The 26808-nt window shown below is 40.2% G+C and overlaps 1 protein-coding gene across 6 annotated transcripts in view; it reads left to right on the top strand.

Annotated features, from left to right (window-relative positions):
* The window catches only part of IQCM (IQ motif containing M), a 162056-nt gene that overhangs the window by 120517 nt on the left and 14731 nt on the right, over positions 1 to 26808 (top strand). For all 6 annotated transcript variants that reach the window (XM_060278653.1, XM_060278651.1, XM_060278650.1 and 3 more), the window contains one exon: positions 16085 to 16243. In XM_060278653.1, coding sequence (XP_060134636.1) covers positions 16085 to 16243 — 159 coding nt within the window. The remainder of the gene's footprint in view (positions 1 to 16084; positions 16244 to 26808) is intronic.

Genomic DNA, 26808 nt, shown 5'->3' with positions numbered 1-26808 from the left:
AGGAGCCGGTAGGGTCCCTTAAATAGCTGGGCTGAGCTGTTCCACCATCCCTGATGGGAAATCTCTGTGTTGGCACAACTGGGGACATGAGTGCTTTCTGCAATTCTTTGTTCCATGCTCTAGGACAGGGGTGTCAAACTCAAATTCATAGGGGGCCGCATCAGCAGTTTGGTCACCCTCAAAGGGCCGGTTGTATCTGTAGGACTATGTGTCCACTCTTTATTATCATAAATTATTGTCACTGCATTCAATTATTACTGTTTTTGTAATAATGTAAGTAATAACTAGCTCTGAAAGCAGAAACATAGTCAGAATAATGGCAAGTAGATATTCAAATGTACAATTATTGTACAATTTATTGAAAAATGATTTTTGGTAACTGCACTGGGTGGTGGAGGCTCGCTAGGGTTTCATGCAGGACCTTTGCAGAGCTGCTAGTACCTGGAGATGCTGGGGTCCTTCTGCATGCAGGACAGATGTTCTGCCAGTGAGCCACCACCCTTCACCAAAGGGACTGGCTGAGGTTGACTCACTGGAGCTGCTCTCCTGGTTCCAGGGTTTAAGGGCCAGAAGTATAAAGCAGCATCCTATGTTTCTGAGGAGAGGGAGAGGGAGGGGAGGGGAGGGGGGAGGGGAGGGAGGAAGGAAGGAAGGAAGAAAAGAGGGAGTGGGAGGGAGAGAGGAAGGAAGGAAAGAGGGGAGAGAAAGAAGAATCGAAATAAGGAAGGGAATAAAGAAGTAAAGAAAAAGAAAGAGGGAGAGAAGACGGAAAGGGAGAAAGAAGGAAGGAAGTAGAGGGAAAGAAAGAATAAGAATGAGGGAGAGGAAGAAAGATGGGAAGGACGGAAGGAAGGAAGAAAGAAAAGAGGGAGCAGGAGGGAGAGAGGAAGGAAAGAGGTCCCGCTGCTGGGTCCTGCTGGCTGGGGCGCTCGGCGGGCCACATGACAAGGTCTGGCGGGCCAGATTTGGCCCCCGGGCCTTGTGTTTGACACCCATGCTCTAGGATAAATCAGGAGCTGCAGGAGGCAGTGACTAGAAAAACATGCACAATAAAGAGTGTGCCATGGTACTGCCTTTGCATAGCTTATGATCTGCCACTTCTGCTTGAAGCAGGCAGGCAGGCAGGCAGGCAAGAGATTGGTGTCTGGGAGTGCCCTTGCTGATTGCTGTTAAGGCTCATATCTGCTGGTCGTTGTTTTCTGTTAAATCCAATTTTATTAGACAAGAAAAAATCCATTTACAATGTAGTTACAAGCATTGCCTGCGGGATGGCATTAAATGGGCAATGAACAGCCCATCAGTGGTGATTCCTTCTGTTTCCCCAAATGGAAAGAGATAGCCTAGAGTGCCCTTATGAAACGCTGCTTCATCTTAGTGTAGCATGAGCGAGTCATGTACTACGTGGATGGTAGTGAAAAGGTAATGGATTGCATCCGGAGCAACATAAAGTGGGGACCTACAAGAAAAGCAAGGTAGCTGCCACAATCAATTCTAAGTTATCTTTGGAAAGGGAGAATGCAAAAGACACTGTAGTATGGTTGTTTCCAAATCCTGAGAGTGGAGGAGAAGGGAACAATTTTTTTTATCTCCAGCAAGAAAGGCAGAATTGGACCTTCCATGTGCCTCATAGCTTCATAAGCTTTTGGAGTATGAAGAGACAGACATTTTAAGTGTTTCATTAGTTACTGCCTGTGGTGTACACAGCTGTGAACTTGGAAAAGAAATAAGGATTATTTTCACGAAGGGACCTTCAGTAGCATGTGTGTGTGTGTGTGTGTGTTTGTGTGTGTGTGGTGGAGGATTACTGAAGTAAGCTATTAGTCACCTGCAACCAAATGATAATCAGCTGGATCTTAAATATTGCTGTTTCTTTCAGTTTTTACTGTAGATTTGACTAGTCTATAAATATGTGCTCTGTACTGTAAGAGAGCTATGCATACACTTGTATGGATGCAAGTCACTGCAAGAGAAATAACACACACCAGCTGTTGCACTTGCAGTGAGAAAAGCAGTTCAAAAATACAAAATTATCTTCATTATGTGCATTATCAAAATCTGATCACGCTCAAACAAGGGTATAAAGGTGCACAGCGTCTTCAACAGCAGATCTTGTATTTATGTATTTATTTATTTAAAACATTTTTTTATTCTGACCTTCATAAAATCATTCCAGGGTGTCTTACAACAGAAAAAATAACAATGCAATAAATGCAATCCATTACAATTCAATAAATATAGCAAAAATAGCAACAGCGGACCAGTTCCTAATAATTGTTGATGGTGCAGCCAATTGCTACAGAGCAGATTTGCTAGCCCTGTGCTAGGGATGTTGCAATGCTCCTGGTGCTGTATTTCCCAAGCACCTGTCAGCCTGCTGGAATTAGAAGGTGCTGCACGAGGGACTTTGACATGGGGTTGGGACAACCCACCAGTCAATCATCTGCCAGGAGATTGGCAGGTGGGTTGTCCTGTCCACCTGTTAAAATTGGCCCAAAGGGGTGGGGACAGATGGGGTGGGGACCTGGCCTGCTTAGCCACAAAGGTCTGGTCTAAATGGAAGGTGCTGCCTTTTTGAGACTATACCAATGGCCGTAAGAATAGGAGATAATCTAATCTGCTGCAGCTCCACACTGCCCTCCTGTGCAAGTCCCAAACACTGTTCAAGACTATTGGGCAGTTTACACTAATGCTCAGTTATAGCTGATGCAGATGGGCAGAGCCTCAGGGTCACACTCCTGACACCAGTATGGCAGCATCTCACCTAGATGGGACAGGGCAGCAGTGAGATTAGGGCTGTACGGATGTACTAGTGGGTGCACCAGGTTGGCTCTGTGTAGCCCTGACCTCACCACAGTTGTGCTCAGCCCCATCCTCATCCAGGTAGACTGAAGGTTACTCCCCAGTGTCAGGAGGGCAGCTCTGTGGCTCTGCTCCACCACACCAGCCACTGCTGCTAATTCTTTTTTTTCCTTTTTAAAAATTCTTTTTTTTTAATTTTTTTAAATTTTAATAATTATTATATTTTATTGAAATTAAAAATTAAAAATTATTACAAATCAAACAGAATCATAGAATCATAGAATCATAGAGTTGGAAGAGACCACAAGGGCCATCCAGTCCAACCCCCTGCCAAGCAGGAAACACCATCAAAGCATTCTTTGATGAACTAACCAAACAACTCAAAACATATTTTCTGACATAAACAAAAGTCCAACAGAAATCAAAAGCAACAAAAAGGAACAAATAGAATTTCCTCCAAATACAAAATAATCACGTTTGAAAAAAGAAAAATGAACAGAAAAAAGGAGACACACATGCAAAAGTAACACCTCCACCCCACCCCCACTACCCCCTCCATCCCATGTGACTTCCAGTCTTCCCCTCTATTTCGGTTTACTGTATATATCTTTGTTACAATGCATACTCTTTACTAAATTTTCCTTTCCTTTAGGTATTTTTTGGGCCCTTCGCACATCTGCTATGAGATTGACTCTTTCTACCTATTTCATTAAATATTGTTTTAACATTTCCCAATCTTTTTCCGTTCTCTCCTCATTTAGTCCTTTTATTTCTCCGGCTTTCATTGCTAAATTTTGATATGTTATCAATTTGACTAGCCAATCCTCTTTACTAGGTACTTTGTCGCTCTTCCAATTTTTCGTGATAAGGAGTCTACCAGCTACCGTTGCATACATCATCAAGCATCTATCTCTAGCCTTAATTTCTTCGCCTAACATTCCTGATAGAAATATTTCTGGTTCTTTCTTGAAAGAGTATTTAACTATTTTTTTCAATTCTTTATAAATCACTGCTGCTAATTCTAGTGTATGGCGTACAAGTTGAACATGCATTTGTGAACACTCATGCATAGTGGTTCATGACTAAGGAATCTGTGAAAATGAAAGAAGTGGTGAAAGTCTAAAGGTATTTTTTTAATGTATTCACTCTTTCATCCCTGCTAATAGTTTACAATATTATCTGTTAATTTTATACAAATAACAGTTTGGATACAATGGCTCCAGTTGAACATTTAAGCTTAGTTCTTGGGGAATAAGCCCTATTGAATATACCAGGGCTTAATTCTGAATAAGTGGGCTGTTAATTTAACACGTTCTTTCAGCCATATAGCATAATTAGCAATATCTAAATCAATGGGTGTACTATGACTTGGTTGGATATCGCTCATTGTTTAGTGAGTTGGGTTTTTTTTTGTGAGGTTAAAAAAGTGTATTCATTCTGAAAGACAATTACATGTACATGCTTAGTTGAAAAATGATTTCAAAACTCCCAAGGGCTATGTTATATTTACATGAACTTGCAAGCTAATCAAATAGGTCATTTTATTCATGGTTACTCAGAAAACCCCAAAGTAAAAGCAAGCTTGAAAGTCTTTAAAAGATATTCAAATCCTCGACAGTTGGAGCACTTCTGTTACAGTATAGCCAAAGCAATGAGTCAGAAATTATTTGAAAGAGGGTTAAGAGCTAAAACAGCTGGATTGCTGAATGGATGGCAGGAGGCAAAGATTGAGGCAGCTTGAATCTTATTTTCCACTGTGATTTTGTACGGGTGGGAAGTCTACTGGACGGGGGAGGAAATAACAGGCTGCAAAATACTGAAACTGCCCTGTGGCATCTTCTGTACAAATATATACATTTAGTTTCTTTCATGCTCGGAAAGAAAAAAAGGTCAACCCACTGTTGAGTTTGTATGGCGTAATGCATGCTATTCCTTCTAAAGCCACATTAAAGATTGCATTCTATTTCAAGGAAGTGTTTACAGTTAAACATTGGTAGAGATAATGAGTGTTATCTGACACTTAACTCCTCAGAGATCCCTGTACTCCTCTGTAGCCAAGGGCACCTGAAAATAATAATGTCACTCAAGGACAGTTAGGGGAGGCCAGCTGGAAGGCGATGGAGATAGAAAAACATGTCAAGGATATGGACATGCCTCACTAAAGTACAGTGGGGTCCACAGATGCCTTTGCTCATATAATTCCTTTTCCTTGAAATGGAAGGCCATGCCTTGTTCACTGACAAGTAGAAGGCTGAAAAGAGGTATATAAATAAACAGCAGTATTAGTAGTAAAAAAAATAATGAGGAGGAGAAGGAATTGGGAACCAGAGTTCCAAAGACTTAAGACAAACTTAACTGTATCCTTCCCACCACTTCTGACGTTAAGGAGACACATCTTGTTTCTTTTTTTATGCAGAAGATCAACTAATTATGGTCAAGAGTGAAAGCCTGTTTCTAAACTAGATAACAAGACGTATTTGCAAGTTATTCTAGCTGTGATAACTTGCAACATGATTTTATATCTAGGAAGTCTGCTTGTCAGTAGAAACAGTTATCGGGGTTTGTAAAAAGAGTTTTATTGCAATTGTGCACAAAATACAAGCAACAAGACAAAAATTAGTAAAAATGTGAATAAAGGGCCTTACATCACTTTCTTTGCTATCCATGAGGTGAGAAAGCATGAGGAAACACCTGCAAATAAAAGCTTTTAAGACAGCCATATGTCCCATATTAGTGGTGACAAAGAATCTATGAGATGAATAGTACCAGCATGAGAAATGAAATCCCACCATACCACATAGCTTTTTACACCATAAATATACTTGTAGGCCTTGAAGAATCTTCCATGGTTGTGCTGTAGTCATCCTAGCTGCTGCCAATCGCCATGTGATAAGTTTTTTTTGGAATTAAGTTGTTGAGTATGTTTCTACCATAGATTCAGGGTTGAGCGTTGCAGTGTCATCGGCACAGAAGTCTTCAAGACCTTAAATTTCTAGACTGCCCTTCATCCGAGGGCAGTTTACAATGCAAAACACAAAAATACATACCATAGTAACAAACGAAAACAATATATATATAAACAACACATACTTTAAGGGTCATAGATTGTTTACTTAGCTAAAGGTCTGGGAGAAGAGGAATGGTTTTCCCTGGCTCCTAAAGATATGCTCTCCCTGGGGAGAGAACTTCTTGTGTTGCTGCCCTCCATACATCTCATGGAGGAGACCTCCAAAAAAGGGCACCAAATGATGACGGCAGGTCCAGGTCAGTTCATATGGAATCATAATGGTGCTGCCTTAGATATTACATGGGGCAGCTGTGTCAATATGTGATGCCACCTGTGAATATTCTGTTATACATCCAAACACAGATTTATATGGCTTAGAATACTACATTTACTGTCCAGTATGGTAATACTGAAATCTGTTTTCCAGAGTTTTAAGACCTGTGAGGTATCTGGTTGATAAATTCAGTAATTCCCTATACGAATGCAGCAGAAACGAATCCCTTTCCTGAGGCAACCTCATTCTACAACATTAATTCAAATTTAGCGAGATCCCTCTTGGCATGTGCCCTCAAGTGTTGATTCACCAATATTTTTGTGAGCTTCTAGGCATCTACTTATTTTCTATAACTTTAATTCTATGGGCAAACAACCTCAGTCACAGCAGACAATACAATACTTCCATTCTTTTGTTCCTGAAACAATAGATAAATTAGTAAATTTGAATGGTTGACTTGCAATCTTGGGTAATTTTGGATACATTAAAAAAATGAAATTTGGTACCCACTAATTTAGACCCCTATTATTGGCCTTAAGCAGTTAAGGCCGCAACAGTACCCAAAACCAAAAATTCAACTTTATATTTTAAAATGAAGTTTTTATTGGTTTTTCTATTTGGAAAAATAACCTAGAAGTTATTTTACCTGCTAATCTTCTGGTTTGGCGAATAGGTTGATGATGGCATGAATAATTAAACTAGTCTCCTACAAGTCCATTTTATGGGTAGGGATAAAAAAATTCCCTTTCCATTCAGTACCCTACTGGTGGGTAATTAACATTTCTGTTAAGTTCTAATTATAGTCCTTGTATCTCAGCCATTATGCTAATAGTGTTATTCAGTAGTATGTGAGATTGCATTCATTATCACTGGTGAGTTAAACCTTTATTAAAGAAGAACTCCCTCAGGCCCCATTCCGGAGTTAAGTAATTATTCATTTGGTTTTATCCTTGCAATTAGCTTATATACTGTAGCGCTCATTATTGAGCTTCTATACCTCCCTGAACAAGATTAACCCACCATGGTAAATAAATGCCTAACAGCTCCAAAAGTGCTGCTTTTGAAGTATTTTATTATGTAATGAAATAAGGAATTGCAGTGCATTGGTGCAACATCCTACTTCCCGGATTCCCCACACAGTCAAAGTGAAGGAAATTACAGTTCTGTGGGACATTTTCGACTCAAGTTAAGCTGCAGAAAAAACAGATCAGATCAGATCACAGCCATGGTGAATCCAACTGTTAAGATGATTGAGCTTTCCATCAGTGGCCTCCTTATATTGCATTAGGTGGGTGGAGGCGTGGGCTACGAAAATGAAGCAGAAGTAACCCAGAACAATCTATGTTCTTGTTTAAAAGATTTCTTTGTTTTATGGACCATCCCATCACGGTCTTCTCCTTGTTGCAATATAACAATACAAAAATACTGTTTCAAAATGGAATGTTAACAGTTCCTACAGAATCATTACAAAAATTGTGGCACACAAATTTTGTGTGCTGTAGACAAAACCCATCAGCAAAAGGAAATATTTATGTAATTCAGTTTCTGACGATATTGGATGTCAGCATAATGCTAGTATCATGTTTATTATATCACAGAACGCATAATATGTAGACATATAAATCCTATTTAATGGAGCTTACTCCCAGGTAAGTAGAGGTTCGCAGTCTTAAAGTCTCAGCTTCCTGGTAATTTTCTTCTATGCTTTTTTAAGAACTCAAACGCTTTTATTCATTGCTTTTTTCTGGGGTTACGCATACCCCTAAACATTTTGTGAATCTAAGTTTGGCCTCATTGAGGAGCAGTATTTCAATATTAGGAAAATGAGAGTACCCCTAAACTTTTTTTACATAGGAAAAAAAAGCACTGCTTTTATTAGTGGGGAGAAATCCAAGCTTATAAATTCTTTGGAATCCCAGTAGGGCCTACCAAATTGTTTAGGGAACAATTCCCATGCCGCATTTCTGTTTTCCAACAATTTGCTTCGGAAAGCTTCTTCAGTCTTTCCTCAAGCGACACCTTCAGTGTTCATGTAGCTCCAATGCATTCTCCTTTTCTTTCATGGAATCTTAAATGAAAGTAGTCCTCCTTCTCGATAAGCATTATAGAAGTAGTAGTAAAGGAACTGATGATTCACAGGTTATTCTGTGGAGTTTGTTTTAGGTTTTTTTGTAGCTTAGCATGACCACAACACATGGTGACAAATATACACTGTATTGAAAAGATGATTTTCAACACTTTCATAAAACTAGAGCTATTGTAGACTTGGTTACTTAGCCATCCATATTTCATAACCATTTTTTTTCAACCCTTAGGAATTCAAAAAATTTCGTTCCCATGGTAATCTTGGATTCTGAAAATACTCATATTTTCCATAAATGGATGGTAAAATAGTTTAAATAAATAAATGACCAGCTGTCTGGTAGTTAGGCATATATTTGATTTCCATAAGACATAGAAACCTACTGCTTCTGCCAATCAGAGGAAATGAAAGTAAATCAGTCATCAAAGGTATACTATGTTAAACATTTGCATGGTAATGAGCTCCCTGTCATTAGCAGATCCTTTTCTTTTTATCAGCTTTACTTTCTGCTGCTGTTCCCCACTTACCTACAGTACTGCTAGCAACTTTTAAAAAACAAAAATCTTTAAAGAACTTCAGCTGGGAGTATCTCTCTCTCTCTCTCTCTCTCTCTCTCTCTCTCTCTCTCTCTCTCTCTCTCTCTCAGCTCTATCTCTGTGCAGTCCCATAGTAGCTATACAGAGCCTGAAGAGGATGTCATTGGGGCAGAGGAAGCCCCAGAGGCTCCCAGTGGTTTAAATATATTCCTTTATTATAGGGAGGTCATTGGCCCTTCCATACATACCTTTGGTAGTACTGTAGTTGCTGTAGTTCCCCCTGGATTTTTCTAGATTCTTCCACATGGCGTCGTTTTCACATTCATAATTTCAAAGTGCTTTTTTCTGTCACAGAAATTCTGACAGTTGTGAAATATATGGACTGGTTCAGCAACATGTTCGTTGTTTTGCACAATTTAGTGCTTTTATGTGTGGCAGGTAGAGCGAGTGGTGCATATGCTGAGTGACATCCACTTTGAGCCATTATGTTGTCTTTTTTGACAGGACGTCTGTCACTGCGGTCTCTAACATGACAGATGGTTCAGACCAACACAGTTACCTCAAGTACAGTAGTTCTTTAGGCACAAAGCGAAAAGATTTCTCTATAACCAGGCCTTTGGCTGATTAACATTCTATAGCCTTTTAAATCTGTTTGTGTGTGTGTGTGAGGGTTATTGGTTTATTTTCATTTTCGTTTTATTATGCATTTTGTGTTCTCATTTTGTATTTTTAGGTTGTGAACCACCCTGTGATATTTGGATGAAGGACGGTAAAATGAATGAATGAATGAATGAATGAATGTTCCTGCTATCTATTCTCCTAATCTCCCTCAGGGTCCACTTTCCAGAATACCAGATGTTATATAGCCTGCCTCCTTTTCCTCCCAAAGGGGCAGTCAGTGACCTGTACACATACTCATAATTCCAGCTTTTACTGGTGGGTGGAATGTAGGAATGGAAGGATTGTGAGTAAAGGCACAGAGCATTTTTAAGTTTGAATACATCTCATCATTGGCATGGATGGAAGAAAGCACAGACAGCCTACAAAAAACAGTATCTTGCGATTGGTTGTGTGGCTAGTCTGCCACAATTTTGCTTCACAGGAAAGAGCAGCTATAGCACTATAGTTGCTGCTCCTGGAAAGGTCCTAATTCAAAGAATGAGATGCACGAAGTTTTGTGATCTTTATGCAGAACTGCAGCATCTATTTGACATTTATCTCTAATTGAAGCAATAGCCGCTTCTTCGTTCATTCACGGATTCGAGTACCGGTAATTCATTCATGGATTCTCTTCTTGTGCTTTTACCCTCCCTACGTTTTGCTCTCTCTCCCCTCCCCCATAAGACTCATGATCTTTTGCATAATTGGAAGATTAACAGATGTCCTAGGCAACAGCTTTCAGAGGAATGAGAAAATCACTCTCATTTCATCCATCTTTTGCTGCAGTCCAAACAACTGAAGGGAGGGGAATACTTTGGTCATTTGATTTATTGCCAAGTTTGCAGTCATCAAACATGTGTAGCTTCTGTGTATAACAAACGATCAATGTCATTCTAAAGTAAGGGAAATAGGGACAGAACTGGCATGTTCTTTAATATTCGGTTTATTTGAACATGTACAATTAGAACATACATAGAGGCTCTGCACTCCTGAGGTGTCTTCAGCCAACTCACAGCACTCCCTCTCTGCATAAATGCACACATTTATACCTGCTCCTTCCTCAGCTGCAGCCCTGTCACTTGGACCAACTTCTGTTTCCTAACTAAGTAGCTCCGGTCAGCTGACTATTCAGTGCTATTAACCAGCAGTCAGCCAGGAGCCTTGACAGTAATGACTTTGAACATATTTGGTTATACATCCCATGAGACAAGGGTGAAGGGAGAACCATTGAGAAGTTTTTAGAGAAAACTATAGCTGGGTTGAAATTTCCTAGAAGGCGATTTCCCCCTCACATTTTTGTTTTTTTCCTCACCCACCCAAGGAAGTCATTTTTCAGAATGTTCTCTAAATGCTGCCTGCCATTTTGTTGAGGCAGCTGTCATTCTCCCCAACCCACTATCCTGGAGCGCCCTGTAACAATGCTAGATCTTGGGGAAATGTTCAGTTTGCAAATTGGTGACCATTGTGCCAACAAACCTGCTGCTGTTGCTTGCAGCAGCTGCAAACAACAAGACAACATACCTTAGCCAAATTGACAGAGCATGTACAGTACTACTGCCACAGGTAATGGTGAGCTCCACCCTTGGCTGGTTGGTTATTTCTATGATGGTTCCCTGATAGCTTAACTTAGTGTTTATTTGTTCATGTGTTATAGATGGTGCATTTGTGGGAGATTTTCTTGATTTGCTCTTACGTTTGCTATAACAAAATGTTTAGGTGCATATTCTCCAAGTGCTTTCTGCTTCTTTGCATTTTTAAAATATGGAAAGTCTTCAATTGTGCTTCCCATTTCTCCATCCACAAATGACATGAAGAATTATGAGAGGCCATTTGCCCTCAGCTCTCATTATTTTGGGGGAGACAATATGTTATTATGGATTGTGTAACTAGAATGAGCTAATAGGTGGGATTTTAGCTTTGCAGAAATCTGTGAGTGTGTCGTCTTAGCTAATGGTGCTTTGGATTGGGGCTCCTTTTTTGTAAGAGGAATCACTACAATTTCTTTCAAAAGACTTCTTAGATTAACATGAGGATAAATTCCTGGCTGCCATGTGGAGACAGAGTTGTTAGAGTGGGCCTTTAGAAAAGCATTTTTTCCCTCTGGTAAGCTTTAGTTCATGTGTCAACTATCTTTTATCATGATTCCCATATACTGCTTTATAGTGTAATAGATCAGGCAGTTTGTGCATTTTCATTCTGTTTTGGGCTTATTTCAGATAGGTTATATTATTTATCTTCCCACCCACCCCCAGCTCCAGGACTCTTAGCTGTACTTTAGTAGTTTCAGAATTTTAGCTAGTGATTTTGGTAGTACTGCTGCTCCTAGATATTAGAACCTGGAATTTAATTCCCCCCGGATTTTGTCTATTTTCTTGGCAAGGTAATTCAGTTTTTACTTAAAACTTAAAAGAAATCCATGTGGTTTGGAGAGAGAATTGAAAATTGATCACTGGACTGGATCGATTATTGCATTGATTAGCTGCAATAGGAACGCATGCACAAAAAAAGGTGATTGGGAACATGGGCCGAAATAGTAATGTACCATTACAGTACTTCTATTAATTTCAACAGAGTTTAAAACTCTCCACATGTAGGTCACCTACAGCTGTCTTTACTAAAAAATTTTTTTAATTGATTTTCCAATATCGTTCCAATAACAACCTCATTATAACAATGCCCATTTTTAAAAATAATTTTTTAAAAATTGATTTTCCAATATCGCTTACCCACATCTATCTTATCCCATTACTTAGAAAATAAAAAGGATGATCCTATGGGATAGATAACACCTTCCTTGCACTAGTACTGTATGGGAATTGGGAAAATATATTTTGTGCTTGTTGTTCTGCAGAGGGGAGGCAACCGTTTTTAACATTACAGAGGTGGCCCACTTACTTCCATCCAAGACTTACAGAGAGTTATTCCATATACTGCCCTCCAGCCACCGCATTCTCTCCTGGTTCGCCTCTGCATCGCAGAAGGTGGAAGCTCCTCATTGAAAGAAGGAAGTATGGTACCTAAGGTGGCTCCATAGCAGTCAGGCTTAATGTCATTTAGATGGTCACTCCTCTGCCAACCCTCTTGGTCCCTCCCTTGGGTCGAGCCCTCTGCCCTCTGGACTGTTGGCTCCTTCTCCAGGCTCAGATGTTTCTTGAGGTCCTGAGTTCACTTCTTGTACCCTGCTAGGACCCTTCCCAAGGTGGTCCGGCTGTAACTCCCTAATCTCCTACAGTTCCTCCTCAGGATCTAACTACCCACCACCCAACGACCTCTCCACGAGACTCATGACACTTGGCACATGGTCATCAAGCCCTCCTGCGTAGGAACCAATCCCAGCAGTTGCAAATCTTGCAATTAATGCCAGATTTAAAAGACACCAAATATAATCCCCACTTGCCAAGAAAAAAACGAGAGCACATTATAAGTCTCCTATATATGATGACTGGTGTGGGGCTGATGAGTGTGGGTTGCAGAAAATGTACTCATGGTCCGAAAAAGGACACCTCCTGCCACCTAATTAGGCCTGTGAGCTAGAGGTTCCTCAGGTGCTAGAGGAGCCTTTCAGTTATCCAGTGCAACCCAAATTGCAATGCTATGAAGTTATAGCAGCTTCGCTGACACTTCACAGAGTTTGGGAGGAGCAGCTATTGCATAACATGCTCACATATTGCTATATCATCCCTTCCCTTCTGTTACAGGATCATAAAGGGGATTATATTGTGACAGAAGAATAGGGCTTCATGAATGGCATTTCCAAATTGGAAGTTCTAACTTTTTATTTATTTTCTTAAATCACAACCCCTTGCTGACCTGCATTTGAATATTTTTTTTTTCTAGCATGTTCACCTTTCAGCTGTTAATGCTGACCTTCTGAGTCTTCATTAATACACTTGCAGTTATTATATTCCTGCTTAAGTAGAAAACATTGTAACCAAGCAACAGATGCTCCATTAATTTCGGAATTAGGACAGTCTATTTTGGCTCCCCTTTTCTTGGTATACGAGCAGAAAATTTTTCACTTTGATGAATGAATTGCTCTGTTTATAATTTTTATTACTAATGAACAGAAGTGTTCAATAAAAATGACATGACAAAAATGCATGACATTCACTTTTTTCATGTCGAAGTAAATGAACACTATGTGATAGTGATAACAAATTTTCAAAGTTTATATTTGGGAGTTCTTAAAACTAGTTTGACTACCAATTGAGACCAAAACTTTTGGTCATAAATTCAAAAACAGCTTAGTTTTTGTTAAAACAGAGAAGGAATCTGAGAAGGAAAGGATAAGTCAGAAGTTCATATTTATGAACAGAGCTGATTGCATGACATGGCACATTTAGGGCAGATCCACACCATACATTTAAAACACATCCAACCCACATTTAATGCACATGACTTTCACCAGAGAATCCTGGGAACTGTCTTTTAGTAATGGTGCTGGGAACTGTAGCTATGTGTTCCCCTAGCTTCTTTGGGGAAAGTCATGTGTTTTAAATGTGGGTTGTATGTACTTTAAATGTATGGTTTGGATCTGCCCAAATTGTCTCTGGAAATTATTCCTAAGGCAATTCTGATTAGTAATATGGAATGGCCAAGAATCCTTTTACTACTTGACATATTTAGGGTTGCCCCAAGGTATTTTGATGCTTGAAGCAGGGGACAAAATGGCACCCCATTCCACAGACAGACTGGAGTAGTGGTTAAATCTTACTCCATCAGTCATGATGAGACATCTGCCTAAGGACAGCATAGGGGGCACAGGGCAGGTCACATAGTTCATGTAACACTGTCCTTCAACACCTCACTGCTGTCTACTTCTCTGTCTTAAGGTACAGTGAGCGCTGGATGTACAAAGCAGCAATGGGGTATTACTGGCGTATATTATAATCCCCTGTAATCTGCGCAATAGTAAGGGTGGTGACACATCTTCTCAACTTTGTCATTGCATCCCAATAGTTCTCGTGCAATGACACCTTCCCCTCCTCTGAAAATTGTCTATGATGCAAATGTTCTGTGAGGGTCGGGAACATCCTATTCCATTAAAAATGGTTTCTGGCATAACACGAGGAGTAGATATCACAGTTATAGAATGTCCTGCCTCGGTTTACCTCACTATCTGCTGCTGACACTTAGCCACGATTTCTGGCTCATAGATGGGGATGGAGGCGAGCAGGAAGATGGGAAAAGCACCAGGGTCAGTAGACTAGAGAGCTGACAGGTTCTGGTGCTTAATATAATGGCTCACACATCGCAGAATTAGTTGAAACTCCTTCACCAGGAACTAGAAACAAAGATAAGAATAACAATAATTGGACAACATTGTTATCGCCTCTCGAAACCACAAAACCATATCAAATGTAAAGAAAAGTGCATTGAAGAAATCTAAAAATGCAAATCAGGAAAATAAATTGTTATACATGCTGTCAAACTATGGAAACACATGCAATGTTCATTAACAGATGGTCAAGATTTTACTCAAAACCTCAGCACTTTTACATCTTACAAGCCATTATCTCCACTGTGAACACACACTTTGTCTGAAGCCCCATGCAACCGAGGAGACACCCAGAAGAACAAAACTGCTACTGACCATTAGTGGCAAACATACTAACCAGTGAACATGAACCTCAGAAAACCGTACTCTGCACATGTGAAGCTGACTAAACATTTCAGCAAGCACCAGAGCCTGTCTGTTCAACTCACACATCAGCTACAAACTTTAAATCACAGACTTTATCCCAGCTCTGACCCTTAAAACATCTTCTGCTCTTTTAAATAAGCTAAATTTATTTATCTATAAAATTTATATTTTGCTTTTTATAAGGCCCAGGCTAATTATTTTCTTGCTTCCATAGGACAATACAAATTTTGTTGCCCTTCATCCTCTCTTATTATTGCAATATTATTGTTTTTTGTTTTGTTTTTTGTTTTAAAAATAACTGTTGCATGTAATTGTTGTTAGTTGCTGTTTAGGACTAGCTGTGTCTACTCTGAGCAGCTTTTGAACTGCAAAAAGTGGTATAAACAAAATCTCCTCTGCCTGAGATGCAAGTTTAGTGCCATCAATGCTGGAATTTGAGGATGTGGTCTTGGGTGTCAGCGATGGCTCTATCGCCATCATCCCAACTAGATCCTGAATTGCATGCCAAGCACATAGAATGAGAACCGTACATTTAGTTTTGCAAATAAACACAATGGCAATAGCCCCCTTCTGTCTATTTCTCCATAGCAGCTAGTATTTAGAGCTTTAATTCGAAGGGTGGTATCCAACTGGCATCAGTGCAAGGGGTTTTGCTTGTTTTAACAGGACTTTCCCCCCTCTCCTCCTCCACTGCATGCTCTGCATCTTACCCTCAATATTCTCCAGAGCATTGGGGGAATGGTCATAGAACAGATTTAGGAAATGTGCAAGAGGAGGAGAGGGGGCAAAAAATGCCACTGAGAAGAGGAAATCCTTGTATTGATGGAATGTTCACATAGTGCTATGTTAGATACGGCCTTATAGCTTTAAATCTGGAATATCCTTGTAGCCAGTCGGGATTAAGAGTTGCTTGACCTATTCTCCACGAACATGCCTAATCTCTTTTTATGCTACTCCCCTTTTCAAACCCGTGTAGCTATTAGCTGATGCCATCTCTTGTGTCAGTGAGTTTTATAAATTAATTATGCTTTGAACACTCTGAAAATACTGCTTTCACAAAGCAGCCCTTTACTCTTTCCAGGTGCTGATTCCAAAATAAAGAGCATCAGTAAGGCTCAAGCAATTGAAATGACCTTCATGTTGTATCCACCTCGTGGTCTCAAGCTTACAACTGCAGCTGCTCCCAGGTCAACCTGGCTGAAACCAATAGTCGATGGGGAAGATGGTTACAAATATTTAGGTAAGATTTTATATATAAAATCAGGCTCTGAATATTCAAAGGTTTTTCTAGCAGTGTTGTATGTACACCTGTATCCATACCTCTGTTTTGATTAGAAATTGATGTAGTCTGTTTAGATGCAGTTAGTATTTTACATGCTTTTCAGCAAAATCACTTCCTGGAGACAGAAAGTGTCAAGCATTTTTTCAAATTTGTTTAAAGAATAGTATATCTTTATAAATATTTGAATTTCAGTTAGCAGAGGAGTTGGGGCAAACTTTTTAATTTTCACCGTAAGAGGGAATCGTGCAGGAGAGCATTTTTTCTGAAGATCTCCATACCTTCCATGTATGATGCCTAAAGCTGGATTTTAGAAGGCGGCCAGGGCACAAAAAGAGCATATCACTGTGGTGGCTAGTCACCTGTGTACAGGTCATACTTTGTAGTGCAGCAGAATCCAAATTCCTTTGCAATATGCTTTGCTGGTCTAAAACATGGAACAGGTGAGTTACCTATTGATTTATGCAAGCATTTCTGTGCCACTTTCCAAACCCACAAAGCATCCCACAAGAAAGCAATGTAAAACAACAATAATGAAAACAATGAAATTGGTATCTGAAGAAGTGTGCAGCATGCACATGGAAGCTCATACCAATAACAAACGTAGTTGGTCTCTAAAGTACTACTGGAAGGAATTTTTTTTATTTTGTTAAAACAAGTTTTCAGTAAGTATACACCCTTGTGTGGAGATCTGCCCTTAATCACACATTCTTTGCTAACATGACGATCCATGCTGGGCTTTTGCAAAGTGTCCTTGATTGCACTGCATTTTGAAGAATGCTTGGAAACTGCTAGGCTGTTGGTGAGGGCCTACAGTTCAGAGAAGATGACAGAGAATAGCAGTATCATAATAAACTCAGGCAGCCCGCATTAAGAGCTGCATGGCTGGTGCTGACCTGTGACAGGCCTTTCTCAGTAGCGGCTCCTCTCTTATGGAGGAGCATCAGTTACAGCCTTACAATTTCGTTTCATGTTAAAGGCATTCTAAACTAGGACTGCACTGTATGTTTGCTTCCACCTCATTCCATTAATTTAATGTTTGTATTTCTTTTCACATAAGAGTGGTGATATAGCAGTTACAAGTTTGTTGTGCGATATGGGTTAATACTGGGAAGAGATAGGTATTATACGGTAGTACCTCAGGTGCAACTAATTTGCTGGAAGTGTTTTGCTGCATTTTCTTTACATAATTTAAACAAAGAATGCTGCCCCCACAATTAAAATTATAAAATGAGCTTTATTTGAAGCAAATTCCTCACTAGGGATGCTTCTGAACTGCATAATTTCCCACCTTGGAATACAGATTCTGAAATGACAGCAATTCATCCCAATGGTTCTCTGGCTTCCATTGTAAGTCTTACTATGGATGGCAGGCATTTTGGGAAAACAACAGATCCCAGCAATGTTACAAACATTAGAAAAGCCTTCCCCAACTTGGCGCCCTCCAGATGTTGCTAACTGGAACCCCCTCCTTTCCTGAACATTGACTATGCTGGTTGAGTTTATCAGAGTTGTCTAAATCTGGAGAATAACAGATTGGGGGAAGCTGCGTTAGTGGAAGTGGAGGGGAGAATCCTTCCTTCCTTCCTTCCCATAGGCATCAAGTTGGCCATTGTGAGAACAGGATTGTGGACTACATGGACGACTGCCTGATCCGACAGGCCTCTTCTTATAGTCTTTTGTCTCTCAAAACAGGAGTCATGAACTGTCACTCCTTTCTCTCTCACCCTTAAACTTGGCCTGGTGGGCTTTTACTAACACTGTTTGTAGACAGCAAGGTTTTCTTCAGAAAGTAGTTATAGATAATTCCACCCTAGATGACTGGATAGTGTATCTTTTTGAGTTACAGTGGTTATTAAACTAGTTGACAAGAGAACTGCAGGAGTTGCCTTGAAAAGAGATTAGTCTATTAAAGAAAGTCTTTCTGTAGCACAGCAACTGCTCTCCCTCTAAACATTTTTGGAATGATAGCACTGGACATTTGTTATATGAGCCACTCTTGATACTTAAAAAACACTAGCACAAGTTCCAGACTTTCTTTTTGTGTTTCTTGAATCTGCTCTGATGACTTCAGTAAACTTTCATCAGTTGTGTGTACAACAAACAATTGGATTTTATTTACAGATTTCTATTTTGTATTTACAGAGAGAGCATTTGGTCTGATGACTTGAAATGCAACTCTCAGACAGGGATTAGACATTGCAAGAACTGTGTTTCCTCTTTCTCTGTAATATCCAGTATTACAAAACTAGTGTTGCATTATCAAGTACACTGTGGGTGGAATCCAGAATTGCCTTTGTCCATATGAAAGGGCTCCTCCTCCCTTTCACAGAAGGAACTGAGCTCCTGTGGACATTCCTACTGGATGAAGGAGAGGGGAGGGGATTTTTTTCCCCTGGTCTCCTTTTTCCTCTTGAAGCTTGCCTATACAGTGGAACCTCGGTTTACGAACACCTTGGTTTACGAATTTTCGGTTTACGAACGTCGCGGACCCATCTGGAACAGATTAATTCACTTTCCATTACTTTCAATGGGAAAGTTCGCTTCAGTTTATGAACGCTTCAGTTTATGAACAGACTTCCGGAACCAATTACACCCATGCTTCGGGTTAAGTACGCTTCAGGTTGAGTACACCGTGGACCCGTCTGGAACGGATTAATCCACTTTCCATTACTTTCAATGGGAAAGGTCGCTTCAGTTTATGAACGCTTCATTTTAAGTACTCCGCGGACCGTCTGGAACAGATTAATCCACTTTCCATTACTTTCAATGGGAAACTTCGCTTCAGTTTATGAACGCTTCAGTTTATGAACAAACTTCCAGAACCAATTGTGTTCATAAACCGAGGTACCACTGTACCTACCACACTGTTCTGCAAGGTTCCACCACTCTCCAGATCAGACTTTGGGAAGGCTCAGGCACCTGGAGGGTGAGGGGGAAATGGCCTCATTAAAAAAAAATGGCCTCCTACTCTTCTTCTGTCAGCAGTATCCCCTGAGTGGAGTTTCTCTTACAGAAACTCTGAATATAACCGTGTGAGATTTTTGCCTGGTTACTATCCATTGATTGCCACTTGTGGGGAGAGTGGAGGAGCAATTTGACAGGTATTATGAGGGGAAGGATGAGGAGCAAACTTGAAGCTGCTGCTTATAAAGCCCAATTCTGATTTCAGTGTGTTTGCCAGTTGCATACACTCAGAATTATGTCTTGTTTCTATCGTGTGAAGATACTGCTTGTATATTTACTCTGCTGTATACGGTGGCACTTCTGTCTAAATTTATTTATTTGTAATACTGTATGTGGATTTCCTTGTCAATTACACATGGCATTTGGCTGTTAATGATTTTTGCTATAAACCATAAAAACCATGTTGCAGCCATACATTTATCAGATTTGCTCTGGTAATCAGTCTTTGAGGCAAACTCAAAGTGGAATCCTGCAATGCCAATCTCAGAGGTAGTTTTCTGGGAAGAATATGAATTCCTTTAGTTCCTGGCTTTCTTTGTTGAGAATGACTTGTGAAGACAAATATTGATTATCTTGCTGGGAGAGAGAAGTAAAGTTATAATAAGATTAGAAAAATAATTGAGCTATTTTTCTAGAAATGAATTAAACATCATAAACTAAGCATTGTAGAGCTTTCCCCTGAATCAAATTTAGCTTTTAAAACATCTTAGTAAATGCAACGATGTTCGACATCCCAGATTCAACATTATACTTTTATTAAAATTAATACAACTTTAAGAAGGGGATTACCTAAACAGAATAATTCATTACTTTCCTTTGTTATCCTATTTCCAGTGGATTGCTGGAAAGGAGGGAAGGCAGTTGCTAAGAATGTGTTAGAGGTCACTTTTATGAATACTAAAAATGGGTGCTAGGGGCTAACAGCCTAAACCCACCTTCCCTCAAGATATAGGTGATCTAGACAAGGTTGTATATTGTCTCCCTGCTTATTTAACTTATATGCAGAAAGGCTGGACTAGATGGATCCCAAGCCGGAATTAAGATTGTCGGAAAAAATATCAACAACCTCAGATATGCAGATGACACAACCTTGATGGCAGAAAGTGTGGAGGAATTAAAGAACCTTTTAATGAGGGTGAAAGAGGAGAGCGCAAAATATGGTCTGAAGCTCAACATCAAAAAAAAAAACAAGATCATGGCCACTGGTCCCATCACCTCCTGGCAAATAGAAGGGGAAGAAATGGAGGCAGTGAGAGATTTTACTTTCTTGGGCTCCTTGTTCACTGCAGATAGTGACAGCAGTCACAAAATTAAAAGACGCCTGCTTCTTGGGAGAAAAGCAATGACAAACCTAGACAGCATCTTAAAAAGCAGAGACATCACCTTGCTGACAAAGGTCCATATAGTTAAAGCTATGGTTTTCCCAGTAGTGATGTATGGAAGTGAGAGCTGGACCATAAAGAAGGCTGTTCGCCGAAGAATTGATGCTTTTGAATTATGGTGCTGGAGGAGACTCTTGAGGGTCCCATGGACTGCTAGAAGATCAAACCTATCCATTCTTAAGGAAATCAGCCCTGAGTGCTCACTGGAAGGACAGATCGTGAAGCTGAGGCTCCAATACTTCTCTTTATGAGAAGAGAAGACTCCCTGGAAAAGACCCTGATGTTGGGAAAGATGGAGCACACTAGGAGAAGGGGACGACAGAGGACGAGATGGTTGGACAGTGTTCTTGAAGCTACGAACATGAGTTTGACCAAACTGCAGGAGGCAGTGGAAGACAGGAGTGCCTGGCGTGCTATGGTCCATGGGGTCACAAAGAGTCGGACACGACTAAACGACTAAACAACAACAACAAGATAGGGGAAATACCCTTAATATTAGAATTACTAATCAGCAAAAAGAAGAAGGCAGTTTTGCAGTTTGAATTTGGGCAGAGACAGAGCCCTGAGAGGCTTTTTTCTGGAGTTGCCTAAAACAGGCATGCTAGAAGTGCCGTTGTTCTTTGAGGAGCTAATGTGGTGTGTGCTGCCTAGAATGGGAAGCTGCTTGTTTCAGATTGGTTCTGAACCAGATGTGATTTGAGTGGGCTCCTGGGCAAGGTTGAAAACGTTGAAAATACCCCACCCAGAGCCACCTACCCTGAACACCAGGGGTGTAGAAAGGGGGGGTTTGGGGGGGTTGCGGCCCAGCCTGGGTGTTACCTTGACGGGGGTGGCGAAATGGCAGCACTGCCTCCCCTCAGCTGAACAACCACTAAATCAAATTTCAGAACTACCAGCAATCCTGAGACTTTTTTTTTAGTATTTTCTAATTTTTTCAAGCACTGAGAAAAACATATTCATTTAAGAAAGTATGCCATTATGATTCTGGTGAAATAAGGGTAGTATGTCTCTCCCCCTTCTGAGACAACTGTTTCATGACTAATCAGACAGAAGAACAGCATCAAAATTGCAGTCAATTCAATAAAATTTAGGAATGTCAAATCTGTGATTCATTCTTGTAGTCTTTGGAACAGAAAAACAACTGATAAGATTGATTTCCACCACTCTGCTATTCATTTGATGGAACTGCCATTTAATTTGAGCTTGGAAATATATTTAGTATTTACTGCAGGGCTATATAATGATAGCCTATATATCTGAAGAGAAAAAGTTGCTGGGTTCCTTGCACCTGATAAACTCATCTATAAATATAATACTATGACATCCTTGCCTCTTCACTCTTTCTGAGACAGGAGCATGCAAATAACCTTGTATATTCCTCAAAGTGAAATGCATGTTACATTTGTGGTACCATGGAGAATACCAATGCCTCACATTTTCAGTTGTTATCTCTGCCTTGTTCTTTCCTCAGGATCTTACAGCTTTGCCAGAGATTAATTTCAACATTATCATGATCACAAAATCATATACTTTTCAGTGTATTGGTGCATTCCATTTTATTTGTTTTTTAAATCAATAACATGCAAGTTTGTCTACTGTGCATTTACCTATCTTGAATTGTGTATAGATAGATACATTCCAAAGGTAGGAGTAACAAACAATAAAGATCACCTTACCTATCCTGCAGATTTTGAAGGTTTCATACAATGAGGAAACAGGTAGTCCTCAGTAGTAGGTTTTTTTGGGGGGGGGGAATTCAGTGACTAGAGCTTTCTATACGCAGTATATTTCAAGCACAGTTGCCCCATATATTTGTAAAATGGAAATGTGATCTTGGTGGTTTTATTTCCAACCCCTTTTCTAATGATGGAACCCACCATTTTCACAGCTGCTGCACACTGGGTCAACATTTCCACCAAGCTATTCACCACAATCCCAATATCTCTTTAATGGCCAGTGCAGTCCTTATTAGTGTATATGTGAAGTTTGTGGCTTTTGCATTTTGCTGTTTGGTATCTTAGAAACAGGATATTGGAGCACTTGTGTGATTCCAAGATTAGAATGCTGGATTTTGACTTTGCTCCACTGTTGGCTTTGTTAAGCATAAATGCAGCAAGTTTAAACACAGCACTATTAAATGTCATACTTTCTTATTAAGAAATAATAAGGTAGATTGCTACTATTAAGACTTTTTTTGAAAGAGAAGACAATTGGACACTGAAAAATTACAAGTTGCCTTCAGGTAAAGAGCTGATGTTCTGAATCAGTTTTTTTGGTCAAACCTAGCACTACACTTGATCATACTGACCAACTTTCTGGCTATATTATTTCAGAGAATTCATAATATTTCAGCCACATTCCTCCCATTTAAGAGAGGAGCAACAAAAATTACGCCGCAGATTCCCCCTCTCTGTTGAACATACTGGCTACTAGCAGCCTCAGATTCAAAGTCAGCTGTTCAAATTAGGAGTTTTGAAAGGCTCAGTCCACCACTGTTATTTCTCGAAGGATTGTGTCGTATGGAGGAGCTACAGCTGAACTACATCGTCCCCCACTTACTTTCAGAATCATCCACTCTCCATGAAAAGTGAGAGGGTCATCCTGCAGGAGGGTGGTCTTACCTTTAAAAATGAAGTGGTTGAGGGGTTTTCCTTCCCCTCTCTCTTTTGCATTAAATAAGGAAAAGAAAAAGCCCTTGGCCTCCTCGTCTTTAGAAGCAGGACCATTTCCTCCAAATTTTGAGAATTTGCTGAACTGCTGGAGGTTAATCAAATCTTGGGGTTGGGGTGGTGATTTGCAGCCCCATCAAAACTTCTTTGCAGAATACTTCTGTCAAGCACTAGAAGGAACATCTGTCACGTGACACTTTACCTGCCGTCTGAATTAATATGACTCAGGGACAGGTTTACCATCCAAGAGAGAATTTTGCCTTGGTAAAGGTAAAGGGACCCCTGACCATTAGGTCCACTCTTGGGTTGCGGCGCTCATCTCGCTTTATTGGCCGAGGGAGCCAGCGTACAGCTTCCAGGTCATGTGGCCAGCATGCCAAAGCCACTTCTGGCGAACCAGAGCAGCACACGGAAACACCGTTTATCTTCTTATCGGAGCGGTACCTATTTATCTACTTGCACTTTGATGTGCTTTCGAACTGCTAGGTTGGCAGGAGCAGGGACCAAGCAACGGGAGCTCACCCCGTCGCGGGGATTCGAACTGCCAACCTTCTGATCGGCAAGCCCTAGGCTCTGTGGTTTAACCCACAGCGCCACCCGCGTCCCAATTATTGCGGGAGGCAGTGGAAGACAGGAGTGCCTGGCGTGCTCTGGTCCATGGGGTCACGAAGAATCGGGCACGACTAAATGACTAAACAACAAAACAGGGCTTCTAATCAGTAATGGAGGCCTTACTAAATAAATTTGCACTAACTTCTTTTTAAATGTTGAAATTCCTAATGATAAAATCTGTGGTGTGGTACGGTGTGGTATTTGTTCCTGCATGGGTTGAATGGGAAATGTTCTGTCATTACAAGCTGAACTATACAGTGTTTTAAAAGGTGAGTTACAAAAAAATACCATAGCTATGGCAGACCATTTACATTAATATGTATGTGTGGCAGAATACCGTATATGCCAGAGTCCCTGTCACTGCTTTTCAAGGCTACATCTGATATTTTTCTGTTACAGTAATAAAAACTGCAGCTGTTGCTAAGCAAATAGAATGAATTATATTTACAAGAAAGTTTTTCAGAGTGAAAAAGAGGATAGCTCAGAGGAGCTGTATTGCAAGCTCATGAATGACTTTATCATTTTTATTTTCATTCCCCAACTGGACTAAGGCAAGTTGATCCTTGGTCTCTTAAAAATGGTGGAGTTTAGTCCAAAAGAAGGGGAGCTGCTTCCAGCTCTGTTTTAAAGCTTGAACAATGCTGTGTCCGAACAAAGCAGCCTCTTGCTAAATTTCCAGTTCCTTGGGCTGGGAAATGGCCTGTTAATCATATAGCCATCTTATAAAAATAGTCCCATGATCTTGCTGTTGCCACTGTTCCTTAGCAATTGTGTTTGCCTAAGGAAATTTAATTTTTATATAGGTAATTAACACTGTTGATTCTCTTGCTGGTGCCACAGATTTTGCACAGGAAACAGCTTGTTTTGTTTCATTTTTTCCCCTTTAAAAAATGTATCAGATTCCAGTGTTACAGCAGACATTTGTTAGCTCCCATTCAGCCCTAACAGCACTACCAAATTACTAGGAGGCTTAGGAAAGAATATATCCAGTAAGTATTAATGATGGGTGAGTTTTCCCGCCAAGCTTTCTTGGGGAGAGATGGGGTCCTAGTACTGTATATGGAAGCACCTGTAGTTCATTAGTACAGCACATGGTTTGTGCAAAAGGTCTTAGATTCAGTCACTTGTACAGTATTCCTAGGAGAGATGTCTGCCTGAGCCTTAGAGAGATGCTGCCAGTCAGAGTAGATAGTATTAGCTCAGCCTTCTCCAGATGTTTTGGACCAGAACTCCAATTAGCTGCAAACAGTGTGATCAATGGTTGGGGATGATAGCAGTTCAAAACATCCGGAGGGTGGTTGTGGGGGCAAATAGTTTGACTTATTTCTGTTAAACAATTTTCTAGGATGTGACCCCAGATTCCAGGTATGAATCAATCTGTGGGTTGTGTGATTTGCATACAGAAGCTGTGGGGAGCTCAGGGAATTAAAGTCTCCAGCTACATTTTGAAACAAGATTACAAGCTGACCCTTTCAAAGCACTGATTTTAACTACTGAGTTCAAACTTGCACTGATTTTTGTTGTTGTTGTTTCTTGGAATTCCCAAGCAACTCCGTGTACAAGGCTTCTAGTGCTTTATATGTGGATTCATGCACTTGGTATGATAAACATGCTATAACTGAAATTTTAAAAGCCATAACGTAACACTTTTATCATACCAAGGCCACAAATTCACACAAAAGGCTTTGGAGACTTTAATTCCAGTGTTGACAAAGTCTAAATGACAACATTGTGAATGGGCTGATTGTCATTTTGAATTCCTTGGATCAAAATAGACACATTTTCTTCATTAAGAACATTGCAGTCTAAAACTTTACCGGAAGATTTATAATCACTGAAAGGAGAAAGTAATCTCCCTTTTGTCAGTGCATACAACCAGAGAGACTCATTAGAAAGTTTGTGTTAATGGATGCTCACTGCAAATATTGCAGTAGTTTGTTTCTGTTACGACAAGACACCCCAAAGGAAGCATGAAATTCTTATCAATGCCACCATATAAATACTAATTCTGATGCACTTTACATTTATATAAGGGTGTCTGTTTGTGCAGAGCATCATAATGTAAGAAACAATCAAGATCAGCCCTCCCCTGCTTTGTGTCACCAGCTGAGCGCCTTGATAATAATGCCATTTGAGATTGTTGTTCTTTCCCCCCCAATGCTAATATTAGCACAAAATGTAATCACAATTATTTCAAATACTAATTGCATGCTCTCTTTTTTGGCAATTGAAAGTTGTCTTTGAAACATGCTTTATATAGGCTTGGATAACGCCTGTTAATAAATGGTTTGGGTCGGCAAGTAGTCTTTGCATGTTCTTCTGGTACAGTAGGTTATGATGCTCACCACCCTTCTGAATCTCCTTTGTTCCTGGGTACCAGCTTGGGATCAGCCTGAGCCACAGAATGGCCAGGCGAATAGGGCTGGAAAGAAATTATTGGTTAGCTGCTTGGCAGATGTCAAGGCAGTACAAACTACTGGAACTAGGACAGCTTTGCAGGATGGACAGAAGGCCTCAGTACTTCAGAATTATGTGCAAACTTGTCCGTAGAGCCCATCACCTATCAGCCCATCACCTATCACCATCACCTATCAGCCCATCACCCATTCCCATCACCCCCACCCTCTGAATATACATAAGGGTCTGGTGGATTCTGTTTCAGTGTATCTGACGAGGTGTGCATGCACACGAAAACTCATACCAAAATAAAAACTTAGTTGGTCTTTAAGGTGCTACTGAAGGAATTTTTTTATTTTGTTTTGACTCAGACCAACACGGCTACCTACCTGTAACTTGTCCGTAGAGATTAGCCATGTTCTTTAATTTGCTGTACTTCCTATTGGATTGCATCAGAATTTTAGCACCCAAAACTATATAGTAATAAGTTTGAAAATCT

The sequence above is a fragment of the Zootoca vivipara genome, chromosome 9, assembly GCF_963506605.1.
Source record: "Zootoca vivipara chromosome 9, rZooViv1.1, whole genome shotgun sequence".
Classification (NCBI taxonomy): Eukaryota; Metazoa; Chordata; class Lepidosauria; order Squamata; family Lacertidae; genus Zootoca; species Zootoca vivipara.
This window is presented reverse-complemented; position numbering and strand designations above follow the sequence as displayed.